This window comes from Cnephaeus nilssonii (genome assembly GCF_951640355.1).
Source record: "Cnephaeus nilssonii genome assembly, chromosome: 17".
NCBI classification, from domain to species: Eukaryota; Metazoa; Chordata; class Mammalia; order Chiroptera; family Vespertilionidae; genus Cnephaeus; species Cnephaeus nilssonii.
Window position 1 is genome coordinate 37,626,305 of NC_137088.1, and position 13,400 is coordinate 37,639,704.

Consider the following 13,400-nt stretch of genomic DNA (forward strand, 5'->3'; position numbering starts at 1 on the left):
TGCACACAGAGCCCCATCTGACCAGGCTGTTTGCTCAGTTCTGGGAGGCAGGTGGGTTTAGCCATCATATAATTCCAGTTGTTGAGATGCTGGCAGCTGGACAGATGACACCCGCACATTCTCCAATTTCTTAGTTCGGCTCCTCAGAAGCCCGGATGGGACACAGCACTTCCCCAGAGCCTGACCTGCTGCACTTATGGGGGGAAAGAGCATGCTCCCCTGAAAAGGGGCTGCTCAGTGGCCTTAGTGAAAGCACAGGCAAGATTGGGAAGGCATTCTGACTCTGCTGCCCTCCCTCCCCCAGCCTCTCTCAGCTTTGGGTTCCCTGAGGTGTTCTCAGTGCTAGGGTGAGGGTGTAGGGTAGGAAGGGAACAAAGCCCTGTGGCTACCCAGGCTGTTTGGTAGGAGAGCATGGGAAGCTGTTTGGAGTTTGGAATCAGGCAGAATCCTGTTGGGGCCATCCTAAGGGCATGTGATACACATGATCTTGGTAAAATTAGCTTTTTACCAGGAATGAGGTTTCCTGGGCTGAATTCCAGGGACAGTGTTGCAGGTGTGTGGGCAGCTGGGCTAACCCGAAGGGGTCTGGCTGGGCTCTTGCCCACTGGTGAATAACGAGCCCCTGTGTTGAGAAGCCAGGGATGGGGTGAGGAAAGGGCTCAGGGCACGCTGTTCCTCCTCTCTGACAAGGAACTGAAAGCCCCTATGCCACCTGGTGTCCAAGACAGCAACGCTGAAAGAAACTCCCATGAGGCCCCAAGATGCAGGGAACCCCACCCCATGCAGGCTGGCTGGCAGACCCCCCGGACCTTTGCTGGCTGCCCTTGCATTTGGGCGTTCACGGACTCTGAAGGATCTGCTCACTCTAACTGGTCTTACTCCTGCATAATCTTTTCTTTTTCTCCTGCTCTGCTGCCTGTTTATTTTTTGTTATCAGAGGAAGAAGAAATGCTCGAACCAGGAACCAGGTACTTACTAGAAAGGTCCGTTAGCCCCCTTCAACTGGATGAAACCTGTCTGTATTCTGACGTTAGAACAGGGCCCGCCTCGCCTGTCGCCAGTGGGTCTGTGCCATTGTTCCCTCCTTGAGCAGTCCGTCAAGGAAAGAGTTCCCAGGTGGGGTGCGGAGGAGCCACGAAAGCATCCGAATGCCCTTCACAAGAGCGTATTGCAAATGCCTTACTGCTTCCTCAATTTCTGAGGAGGCTGGTCATTTAATCTGACCCCTTTTAAAGAGAATTTAAAAAATATTAAGTGCTCTTTCGTGACCTAAATAGCAGAGAGGCCAACCAATCACAGAATTCAAAAGCAAATTACCCCTTGCCCAGCCCTTGGTGGCCATGGGCCAGTCTAGGAAGATTTAATTGAAAATACATTCACACCCTAAATGCCCATGTTTAGAATTGCATCTTTGTCAGCCTGTTTGACTAAAGTTGGCCACTCAGTGGTCAAGGGCTGACTTAGAATATTTGTTTATAACACTGCTAAACAAGTATCTGTCTGGGTGTTTAGGTTGTAACATCCTGAGTGGAACTGGTCTTCCCTTCTCAGAGCTCAAAAGGCCCCTGGGTCCAGCCTGGCGTCTCCCATAGTGTGTTCTTCTTAATTCCGGCATCGGGTACTGCAGTCCTGGGAGGGGGCCTTGGCCCTGCTTCCTCATCCCTGAGCACTGGGAGGATAGCTTCAGTTGGGGCAAAGTGGAGTGGGAGGCAGAGAACCCTGCAAGAGCCGACTCCAGCCCCTCCACACAGTGGGTTCCCCCCTCTCCAGATTGCCTATCAGGCCTCCTGGGTCCTGATTCCTTCCCAGCAGAGTAAGAAGACAGAGCATTTCTTTAAAATTATCATAGCTATGCCTTTTTTTGCACATAACTGAAGACTTTCTATTTTAACTGTTTGTGGAGCCTTTAGGATTAGCAATTCCTTGCTTGTTTTCCTACTAATCTGATGGTACTAATATTCTGGCTTGAGTTTATAATCTGTGTTTGCAATGTCTGTTCTCCCATGGTGGTTGCCAAGCCCAATAAAACTCACAAATTTTTTTCTTAAGGATTCGGGACAAGCTATCCCGCTGGTAGTTGAGAGCTGCATCCGATACATCAATTTATACGGTAAGCTCAATCATGGGGCAGTGTTTTCAGCTCTTTCCAGAGCAGGTGCTAGGCTTTTCTCAAAGGAACTGGATTCTAATTCATCTGGAAGACTTCCTGTCACTGCTCTGCTTCCGAGGGGAGACGCTCCTCAGAACAGCTGCCTTTCTGAGTGCTATTTTTTGAGCCTTGTGTGTCAGGGGATAGAAAGACCCAGGAACTAGGAAAACCGAGGAGCAGGGAGGGCATGGACTGGAGAACCATCTTAGCTCCTCCCTCACTCCCACCTGACCCCAGAGCTCTGTGCTTTGAGCACTGAATGCAGCTGGTGTCAGTCAGTTAATACTGCAAGTGTGTACTAAGCTCCATGAAGGAAACACAGTGTCTGGGATTTGCTAACCACGGTATCCTCAGCACTTAACTCGTGCTTTCATCGATTTATTTATTCATTCCTCCAAAAATATTTTTTTCAGAGTGCATAGTAGGCACTGTTTGGACAATGGGAGTATAGGCTAGAACAAGTTACCAGCCAATATAACATAGCTTATATTACCAATTAGAAGGTCAAGGAAATAAACAAGCAGAGAAATAAACAATGTAATTTCAAGCAGCAATAATGCCTAAAAACTAATGAAGAGGGAATAGAAATGACTGGAGCAGGGCAGGGCTGGTTTGGCTAAGGTGGTAAGCAGAGACCTCTCCCAGAGAGTAATTGAGAATCCAGGGCCCTTTAAGACTCCAGTGAGTAGAGGAAGCCGGCCATGCAGTTCAGGTGGAGAGAAAGACAAGTGTAAAGGCCTAATATGGGACAAAGGCCAATGTGACTACAAGAATGGGCCAGTGACATCGGTAGGGGGTAGAAAGTCAGTATTGGTTAATGAAAGAATTAAACAAGCCCTGACCGTTTTGGCTCAGTGGATAGAGCATCGGCCTGCGGACTGAAGGGTCCCAGGTTCGATTCCAGTCAAGGGCATGTACCTTGGTTGCTGGCACATCCCCAGTAGGGGTGGTGCAGGAAGCAGCTGATTGATGTTGCTCTCTCATCTATGTTTCTAACTCTATCCCTCTCCCTTCCTCCCTGTAAAAATGTTTTTTAAAAAGAAAGAAACAAGCGTCTATCAAGCAAATGCTTTGTACAAACCAAACTTTGACAAAAGCCTACCTTTTAAGAGTAAACTCTTTCCTAAATTATAATGTGGAGAGTTGTCTTATATAGGAAAACTGAATCCAGGAAAAGGATCAGAATATCCTCCATTAATTCCCATTTAAAAGGAGGGAGGTCTTTCAATTCCCTCAACCCTATGGGTTGCTGTATGTCATTACTGTTAGGGCAGGTATTAGGGTCTCCTTTGTTCTGGCCTTGTAGAAACACTTGAGAAAAATGAGACTGTTTTTCTTTAATGATTTAATTTCTTCTAAGTTTCTCCATACCAGGGCAGCATGTACTTTAGAATCTAGCTTTTCTTGAAGGAAATGTCTGTGTTAGGGGAGGGAGGACTGAGGCAGTGGATTTGATCCTTGTTCAATATCTTTGTGGCTGTTTCACTCAATGGCATTTATAAACTCAGCCCAAGCTCCTTGGTGCCAATGCAACTGGTAAACTCAGTAGCCATGTGCACCAACCAGTTATTTGCCTGAGCTGACTTATTGGTTAAATTGGAAGTTATTCATTGATCCAGTCTTGATATAAACTTCTCGTGGCCTTTTCCTCCAAGCCCAAACAAGAGACACAGACAAATGAAGCAGGATGTGTCTAAGTATTCTGGCCAGCACACTTCATTGCAAAGGTTATTTTGGGTTTCTACCAGGACACCTTCATTAGGGGAATGACTCTCTTACAAAGGATGGTGGGAGAAAGAGACAAGCAGTGGGGTGAGTCATCAAAGTTCCCAGTGTTCTGATGAGCTCAAGGCCTTATGGCATTTTTCTCTTTCTTTCTTTTTTGTTCATTTGGTTTTTTTCTTAAAGGACTCCAGCAGCAAGGGATCTTCCGAGTGCCGGGATCTCAGGTTGAAGTCAATGACATCAAAAATTCCTTTGAGAGAGGTAGGTGCAGAGTGACCATTTCAAGGTTTTGGCCAGGGGAAGCCAAGGTGGGTGTTACACGTCTTAGAGCCAGTGGTGTGCAGTGACTTCACATTGGTAGCTTGAAATCAGCCATTGTGGGAGTATTTACACCACGGAAATTGGCAAACACAAAGATCTTTTATTTTTCTCCTCCAACGAGCTAGCTGTTAAGCATTTACCAGCACACATGGGTGGCTTTTTCTGGTGGGCCATACAGTGGTTGCTGGGAAAGAGGGCCTTGTAAAGCTCTCTGGAATGATTATGTGAGTCTGCAAAGGCTGCTATGTTTTACAAACATTGGAAGAACATAGATAACACTGAGTGGCTTTTAGAATATCCTAATTCTTAATTTTCTATGTAGTGTTTTTTGGCAAAACTACACATTGGGAGGAAGAGACTATACACTCCTCCCACCCTCAGTGAGGTTACCTAGTTCTCACTTTGATTAATCAAGGGTGTAAAGCTTATTAGAAATGAAGTGACTATCACAACAGGAGCAAATGTGGCTTGTTTGGTGTAACCTCCCTTGGCCTCAGATTCCCTGATGGGGACAGATAGATGGCCAGTGACAGTGTCCATGCGAAGTGAGGATTCATTGGGTCAGGAGTTCAATTCTTAATCCACCTCTGCTTTTTATACTAGGTGCTTATCTCGCATCCTAAATAATATCTTTGCCTCCACTTCACCACCATTTTGGAAGAATAACATCTCCACAGTCTACTCCTCTTAACTCTCACTTACTGCCTTTTTCTGTGAGTGGTTCTGATATTAAGTTTGATCCAAGGCCCCCAATCCCAAACCCATTTCCCCACAATAGATCACATCCCAAATTTTTTAAAAAATCCTCACCCGAGGATATGCTTATTGATATTTAGAGAGAAAGGAAGAGGGTGAGAGAGAGAGAAACATTGATCTGTTGCCTCCCTTACACACCCCAACCAGGGATTGAACCCACAACCTTTTTGGTGTACAGGATGACACTCCAACCAACTGAGCTACCCAATTTACAAAGCACTTTCTTACCCATTGTTCTAACAGCCTTGGGAGATATATGGTTTATCCCTATTGGCTGTGCTCTGGACAGGCCTCCCCCTGGGGTTCCAGCCCTAGAATTTTTCCCTACTTATTATGGGACTTCTCCTGGAGGGGCTGCCTCCTGTGCACACTCACCCCCTCCCTGACTTCCCAGTTCCATCCTGAGGTCTAGCTCAGGGTGGAGAAACCATTCTGTCAGCTCCAGGTGGTCACCACCATAGCCTGCAGCACAGCCCTCTGAGGCCCTAGGCACTCTGACTTGGAGCCAGGGGGTTCCATACCCCGGGAACAGCATGTTCAGAGGCCACAAAACAAGAAGTCTCTCCCATCAGCATCCCTGATTGAAGTGTCATTCATCATTCCCTGAGCTTCTCTTGACCACACTGGACAGCACAGTCCAGAGCTTTTTTTTTTCTTCATTTCCCCAACTCCTTAGCACCCCTGCTGCCCTGTGTTCATTGTAAATGAATAGACATGGTCAGGAACCTTTGCTGGTCCCATCTTCCTGGGCTCATCCTTGAATTCCTTGAATCTCATGGGTAAACTCACTGCATTTTCCTGCTTCCCCCTGTCCTGTAAGTAACCTCACTGTACCAGGCAGCCAGGCCCTATCCCCATTCCTTCTTGAATGTGGTTTTCTAAGTTTAATACCTTCTGTCACTTGCTTGGGTGCCTTGCAGGGGTGACATGAAATTTATAAGGAATCTCTGCTCCTAACAAGCCTTAGACCACCCCAGGCGAAGCCCTGGAGGGCAGAGATCACCTGACCCAAATCTCAGCTGCAAAGAATACCTTCTGCTTTTCCTCTGCGTATGCGGTTAGCTCATTTCCCTCTCTCCACCATTCCCAAGTGAATCTCATTCTCTCGCCAGCCTGTCCTGCTCCACCTGAGACTACAGTGAAGCATGGCTAATTCTAGAAGAATTGTTCCTGGTATGTCTCTTTTAAGAAAAATCCATTCCTGGCTTCTTTGGGCTGGCGAGTGCCCAGATACTTTTCACTTATTTTTTTTCTTTTTCTTGACATTCACGAACCAACTGCCCTGGGTTAGGCTCCACACCCAGCTGACCCTCAGGGGTACCCCCGCCCACCTCTCCTGAAAACCTACTATGTTTCTCCCCCGTCCTCCCACCCTCACCCCCAACAGCAGCCAGGTGGCCTGAGCTTGCTCCGGGCTCAGCATTTCTTTTCTCGCCCACTCCTCACATCCTACATGTACAAACGTGTGACAGAACTTTCTTTCCAAACCAGGACATTGTGTGTTTTTCCTTTCTTTCTTTTATTTTATAAAATTTCAATCCCCAGCGCCTGCAGGGTGCCTGATCTTCACCACTTGCTCAGAGAGCTGGTCTTCCCTTCTCTGGGGCAGATGGTCTTGCCCACGTTTCCTGTACGGGACGGTTGAAAGCAGCCGTCTCTTTTCCTTAATCTTCTGGACAGACATGCTTGGTTTACTATTTCTAAACCCATTTTCTTATTCTTCTGACACAAGTCAACTGCGGTTTTAGTTGAGGTTATTATTATTATCCTCTTCATTGCTGTCAATAAATCTTAGACTCACTTCTCCAGGGTTGAGATCTTCCTGTAATCTTCTGGCAAAATGAAGGTGAGAACATTAGGAAAAGACAGGACTGGGCAGCTTGGCCTGGGGGAGAGCCGAGGCTTGCTGTTGTCTCCCAGGCCAGTTCTCCATCTCTGTTTTCCCCACAAACCAATCCACATCCTCTTTATACATCAAGGTGAGGGGGCTGCCAGGTCTCTCCTGTGTGGAGGGAAAGGGACCCAGTGACCCTTTCGCCCTGCACCATCAAGACGGGGTTTGGACTCACAGCCTGTACGGGGTGACACATCCTGGCCTTAGCCTGGCCCTCCCAATACTATTTTCCTGCCCCAGGAGGAGGGGTATGACCAGGAGACATGGGAGGGCTGTCGTGTTGAGGAGCCTCAGGAGAGGCATGTGTGGCCCTGTGGCCACAGAGAACTGCCCTGTGAGAGAGACTACCTGCACCTTCCTGCCGTGCCGGTCCTGCAGCAGGGTCCTCTGGAGCCTTAAGCACACACTGTGTGTTCATACCCTGCCCTGGACACAGCCCTGCCTTAACGTCCAGGTGACCTGGCTGAGAGTACGCTGTAGGCAGGGCCGTTTTGTTAACCATTCTAGCTCCCCCAGGACATATGCTAGCCAAGTGTGAGCACAGCTTCTCCCGACCTGCCTGACATTTTAGCTGTCATTGTCCTCCTGAGGAAGCCAGCATACACACAAACCTGCTCATCTAGAGCTCTGGAATTCCATTCATTTCCGGAAGCAGAAGTGATTAGTGTTGTAGAGAGCGAAAGGCCTAGGCTAGGAGGGAGGAATTTTTGGACGGCTCCTTTTATGGACTGAGTTGTCTTCTGGGGGTCAGAGCAAGAGTGAATGGTGTGTGTGTATAAAGTCAGTGCGTTAATCATGCTTAACAAGGGGAGCTAATATGGAGACATGTTAGCTCACTTTTGCATCATGAGAACACAGGAGCAATGTGTGGTAAATGTAAGGGAACAGCTTAATATAGTGCAGAGTTTTAGAATGCGTATGGTCCTTCAGAGGGCCCAAGGGCTGCTACTGGGAGAGGGAGGCTGAGGAGATAGGGCTTGGACCTCTCCCCCCAATTCAATTAAGATAGTTTTGTTCTATATGTTGAACACTCATAGAAACTGTTTTCTTGAAAGAAAGAAAAAGGTTGGGTTTCTACTGTAGAGGAAGGAGGGAGGGATGAATGGAAAGAAGGAAGGAAAGAAGGGAGGGAGGGAGGGAGGGAGGGAGGGAGGGAGGGAGGGAGGGAGGGAAGGAAGGGAAGGGAGGGAAGGAAAGAAGAAAGGAAGGAAAGGAGGGAGGGAGAGAGGGAGGGAGGGAGGGAGGGAGACAGGCAGACAGAATTGAAAAGGTAGAGAAGAAGGGCTGTCTCCCAGGCAGTACGAGGTCTGGGAGTGGCTAGTGTCTTGTTTTGACTTCATGAGGGTGGGCAAGTTGTTTCACTTGCTGGGGCCTCAGCTTTCTCACGGGAGAGAATGGTGGTGTTGGAACCATGCCTCCCTTGGTGCCCAGCAATGCTGTTTGAGGATTAGAGATCACGTGTGCGAATGTGCTACATCAACACAGGCAATGATTGTTTAATGCTTTTTCTCTTCCTTCCCCATGAGAAAGTCTTGTGGGGGGGCATTCTCTCTCTTCCCATGGGGACATCTGAGAGATCGACCTGTGGAAGGAGCAGCAGTGTCCTGGCTGCCACATTTGGCCATGCAGGTTGGGCACTGCTCAGCCAGGAGGGCAGGAGGGAGGCGGCTCTGGCTCGTGCTCTGTATGCCACAGCCCCAGTCCAGGAAGGAAGGGGGGCTTTCTCTGAATTGCACTACAGCATGTTGGGGCTGGCAGAGGCCCTGCAGTGACACACATTCTCTTCCTACGGAGGCAGGGAAAGGAGAGCCAAGTATGAATTTCCAGTTCTGCTCCTCATGGCTTGCCAGTCTTAGAGTGCCCTGGGCTGTCCTGGGAGGAGGGCAAGACACCGTTGTGCAGACTTCTCGCAGCACCTTCCAGAGGTGGCAGCTTGCTCCCTGCTTCCTCTCACCTCCCCCGCCCCCCTGCCCCAGAAGCCATCCTAGCTCAGCAGTCCCTGGTGTGAACTAGCTCAGCAGCCCCTGATTAAACTGGAAAGTGCTGCTCTCCTGAGAGATTATTTGCCCAGTCCAATTGGCAAAAATTCAGAAGGTTGGCACCTTTCCATGGGCAGGACTGTTGAAAAAAAGAAGCATTCTCCTGGGATGCTAGTAGGAGTGTAAACTGTGCAGCCCAGTGGAGAGAAAGTAGATATGGCAAAGTGAATATAAGTGAAGGGTGGTGGGTGGTCATTATTTCAATTTTACAACATTCCTATAGGTTTGAATATTTACAGAATCAGTTGCAGGGGGGACTCTAAACTTGCTGTGTTGAGGAGGTCCCATCTGCCTGCGCCAGTTCAGGCTGGCCTGGGTCCTCTCTTCTGCCATCTGCATGGTCCCCGCCTCCTTATCATCACCCCTGTTCCCTCACAGGTGAAGACCCCCTTGTGGATGATCAAAATGAGCGAGATATCAATTCCGTCGCTGGTGTTTTAAAACTGTATTTCCGAGGATTGGAAAACCCACTCTTTCCTAAGGAAAGGTTCCAAGATTTGATATCTACTATTAGTAAGTATTTCCCAGGTGGGATGATCATTTTCTAGACAAATCTTTATTGAGATTGCACTATGGGCTCATCACTGTGCTGGGCACACAGGCGGGACACTGTGAAAGAAGCAGTATGGCCCTTGTCCTCATAGAGCTTAAAACCTAGTTGTAGAAATAGCAAGGTGGATTATAATGCAAGATTTCATGGGCATGGTACACCCCTGGGTATGGAAGGAGCTCAGAAGAGAAGAGAGGAAGACTTAGTTTCCAGATCATAGCTGAGAGTGATATACATAGTGCAAGAGGCTGGAAGGGTGCAATGGAACAAGAGGGGCAGACCTTGAATGCCTTGCAAGGATTCCAGAGATTTTCCCTTTGGTAATGGGGAGCCATGGAGGGCTTGGGAGTCCAGGGCAGCAATATGTCGAACAAGGGAAGTGCTGAAAATAGTTGTCTAGGAGCTTCCTCTGACTCGCTAGCCATCAGAGTCCTCCTTGACTGATATGTCTGTGGATGAAGTGAGGAGTCCTGTCAAGGAGCTTGAAGTAAAGGCGCCTTCACTGCAAGATGACAAAGTCCAAGGCAACTTTTGGGGAATATTTTAAAATAAATGTTTAATATTAGAATATGGGAATTTTAGTATTTTGGAATAAACTCTTTGATATGATCTATAGAAAATTAGCCCACACCCACTTTCACTGGGGATGCTTCTCACAGTGCTCTGAGAGAGATTTGCAGCCAAGAATGTGTCCCAGGGGGTGGTGACAGCTGCCTTGTGTAAAGGACCCTTTCCCCTGCCCCCTGCCCTCCACACTACTTCCTGCTCATCTGTCCAGACCCACTTCAAGCTCCAAATCAGCTCTCGGAAATTCCAGGCCACAAAGGTCCCACCTTGTCTGAGCCCTGTGCCCCTTGCTCAGCCAGTGTTTCCAGTTCCCGAGCAAGGCCCTCAGCAGACAAGGTCGTTGACCTCTGGAACAAGTTCCTGGTACTGGATAAATTAAATCATACCCGGAATCACACAGTGAGAAAGAATGTCTCTTCTTAGTTTCTTCCCAAACCCTGTGATTATTTACATCAAGGAGAAGACCTCAGGGGTCAATCTCCCTTCTACACAGAGAGATAGAATTTAGTCTCAGGAACTTTTGTATAGAATTATGTCTACATATAACTTGGTAATATTGCTTTGCTTACATTATATCTATTTTTATGTTACCTTCTAATTATGGTAAGTGATCCTGGTTTCTCATTTATAGAGTGAGGTCAAGTCTCCTTTTAAAATAAATATTTTTAAGAAAAAAATTAATAAATAATAGTGGAGGTGATACTAGGACACAATGACCAGAAGCTGAGGACATGGAGTGGCAATGGAATCAGTAAAGGTACAAGGGCCTTAACTTTGTGGGAAGGCTTCAGTGAGGCTCCCTGGAGCCAGACCTTGGTAGTCTGCAGTGTGCCCGACAGAGAAGAGAGATCAACAGTGCGTGCAAAAGCTCAGGGACAGCCAGGTCCTTTGTGAGAGGGAGATGGTGGATAAAGTGGCCTGCACAGAGTTTCTCAATGGGGAACTGTTGGCAGTGAGGGTAGAGCAGTACCTTGTGTGTTACCCACACTCAGGACACTTAGCATCTTGCCCCTGAGTCCCAAATGCCAGTAGCACCCTGCAGTCTCTGACAACCTCAAAGAATGCCTCATATATTTGTAAATTCCCCTAGAGGTACACTATTTATTTGAGAAGCATAGCTCTAAATCATCTTCAGGTAACTAGGAGATGGGGCATGCAAGGTTGGTTGAAGCCCCATCATAAAAGGCCTTGGATGCAGAGGAGAAACAGAAGTAGTGTTTTAGAAGAAGCATGTTGACAGATGTGGAGGCTGGAGGGAGGGGCTACATGAAAAAAACGTGTTTTCTGAAAAAGAAACTGACATGGATTTGTGTATCAGCCCTGCAGATGAACATCAGAGCTTCAGCAGCTCAATCTTCTTAACGCCAGCTTTCCCTTTCCACAAGGCAAAGTCAGCAAAGCACTTTTCTCTCCTTATCAAGCCCAATTTGCTGTCCCCCAGCCCCCCCTCCCCCACCACCACTGGCCTGACTGATAAAAATACCATTGTCTGTCTCCTAGGATTGACCTGAAAACAGGGGTCAGAGATGAGATCCCAAGCACCTGCCAGGCTCTTTGGCCAATATATAGTTTGAGAGGCGGTTATTTATTCAACACTTTTCCTGAATACCTACTATGTGCTGCCTTATATTGTAGCTAGTGTTTATAAAGAGTTTAATGAAACATGGGCTACCTGTATTCGTCAGGACTCACGGGTTACAGGTGACAGAAACTCAACTTATACTGGCTTAATCCAGAAAAGGGAATGGCTTGGCTCACATTCCTGGAAAGTTAGGCCCCCACTGGATGCACATTTCACTTGGCATCAGCAGGACTCTGTCCCCTTGGCTCTATGCTGTCTTCACTTTCAGGCAGGATCTTTTTCCCTGGGGTCCCTCAGCTGCTTCACACTTCCCTCTACCCAGTTTCAAGAGGGTGCCTTTCTCTAGGTTTCTCCAGTCCAAAGTCCCAAGGATCAACTGCTATTGGTTCTAATTAGGTCATGTACCCCTCCCTAGACCTACTCAGGGGCCAGGAGAATATGATGCTTTGATTGGCCGGGCCAGGGTCATATTTCAGTCCCCAGAACTGAGTAGAACTGGCTCCCCTGAACTGATCTAGGAGGTGGGACTCACAAATGTTGACTGCTTGGCTCACTGAGGATGACGGACAACCTGAAAGCCCCTTTATGTTGCAGAACTGGAGAGCCCAGCTGAGAGGGTGCACCAGATCCAACAAATCCTCATCACCCTTCCCCGCGTGGTCATCGTGGTCATGAGATATCTCTTCGCTTTCCTCAACCAGTGAGTGGTCCAGCGAGTGGGGGGGGGGACGGGGGGCGCGGAGGGGGGTATGCCCCTTTTGACTCAGCCTGGCCTCCTTTGGGAGGGGGGGTCCTGAGACTTTTGCAGGTACAGCTGTTCTTAGAACATGGAACCTTCCCAGATTTGAGTGGAGCCTTCAAGAGAAAGAAACCACAGGGGGAGGCTTCGCCTTTCCCGGGTGACCTGTGGGTGCCTCCTCTCTTATAGCCTCTCACAGTACAGTGACGAGAACATGATGGATCCCTACAACCTGGCCATCTGCTTCGGGCCCACCCTCATGCACATTCCTGATGGGCAGGACCCTGTGTCCTGCCAGGCACACGTCAATGAAGTCATCAAAACCATCATCATCCATCATGAAGCCATCTTTCCCAGCCCCCGGGAGCTAGAAGGACCCGTGTATGAAAAATGCATGGCTGGAGGGGAAGAATATTGGTAAGATTCCATTCCTCTTCATATTATTATTCCATTCCTCGTAATACTATTATTATCCTGTTGTTACTGTTGTTACTGTTGAACGGGAACAGTAAGAAACGGTTTAATTTTCTTACTGCTTTATAGTCTGTACTCTCATTTGAGCTTCACAGCAGGCTGACATGAGATAGATGCATCAGTCCAGACTTTATTGATTTATAAGGGACAGGAATACAACTCAAATTGGTTTAAACTAAATGGGATTTATTGGTTTACTTAAAAAGTCTGGATCATGGCATCAGGTATAGCTAGATCCAGGGGTTCGACTATTATCATCAGGACTCGGTCCTGCCATCCTCAGCCTGTGGCTCCTCTTTCTTCCATGTTGGCCTCATTCGCAGGCAGCCTTTTTCCTGGTGGTTTCAAGAAGGCATCCGGTAACTCCAGATTTAGAGCCCATTTCCCCAGTGGAAAAAGAGCTTCTCCTTCCCAAATGTTCCAACACAAGCCCAAGAATGATGTCTCCCTGCTGAGGCTTGAGTCTGGTGAACTAATCACATTGGTTAGCAGATCCAGTGCTGTCCTTGGCCAGGTGAGTTGTAAGTCCATCTCAGGCAGCAGGGAAGTGGATAATCTCCACCTCAAACTCACGAACTGAGAGTGACACTTCCTGCCATTGTCC

General features: G+C 48.0%; 1 protein-coding gene across 4 annotated transcripts in view; it reads left to right on the forward strand.

The window, feature by feature from the left end:
- Positions 1-13,400, forward strand: part of SRGAP3 (SLIT-ROBO Rho GTPase activating protein 3) — a 238,788-nt gene that overhangs the window by 204,935 nt on the left and 20,453 nt on the right. For 3 of the 4 annotated variants that reach the window (XM_079795105.1, XM_079795107.1, XM_079795106.1), the window contains 5 exons: positions 2,050-2,110; positions 4,058-4,135; positions 9,263-9,397; positions 12,178-12,283; positions 12,512-12,739. In XM_079795105.1, coding sequence (XP_079651231.1) covers positions 2,050-2,110; positions 4,058-4,135; positions 9,263-9,397; positions 12,178-12,283; positions 12,512-12,739 — 608 coding nt within the window. Of the gene's footprint in view, positions 1-2,049; positions 2,111-4,057; positions 4,136-9,262; positions 9,398-12,177; positions 12,284-12,511; positions 12,740-13,400 lie in introns of those variants that run through there. The other variant, XR_013814851.1, reaches the window with a different exon arrangement.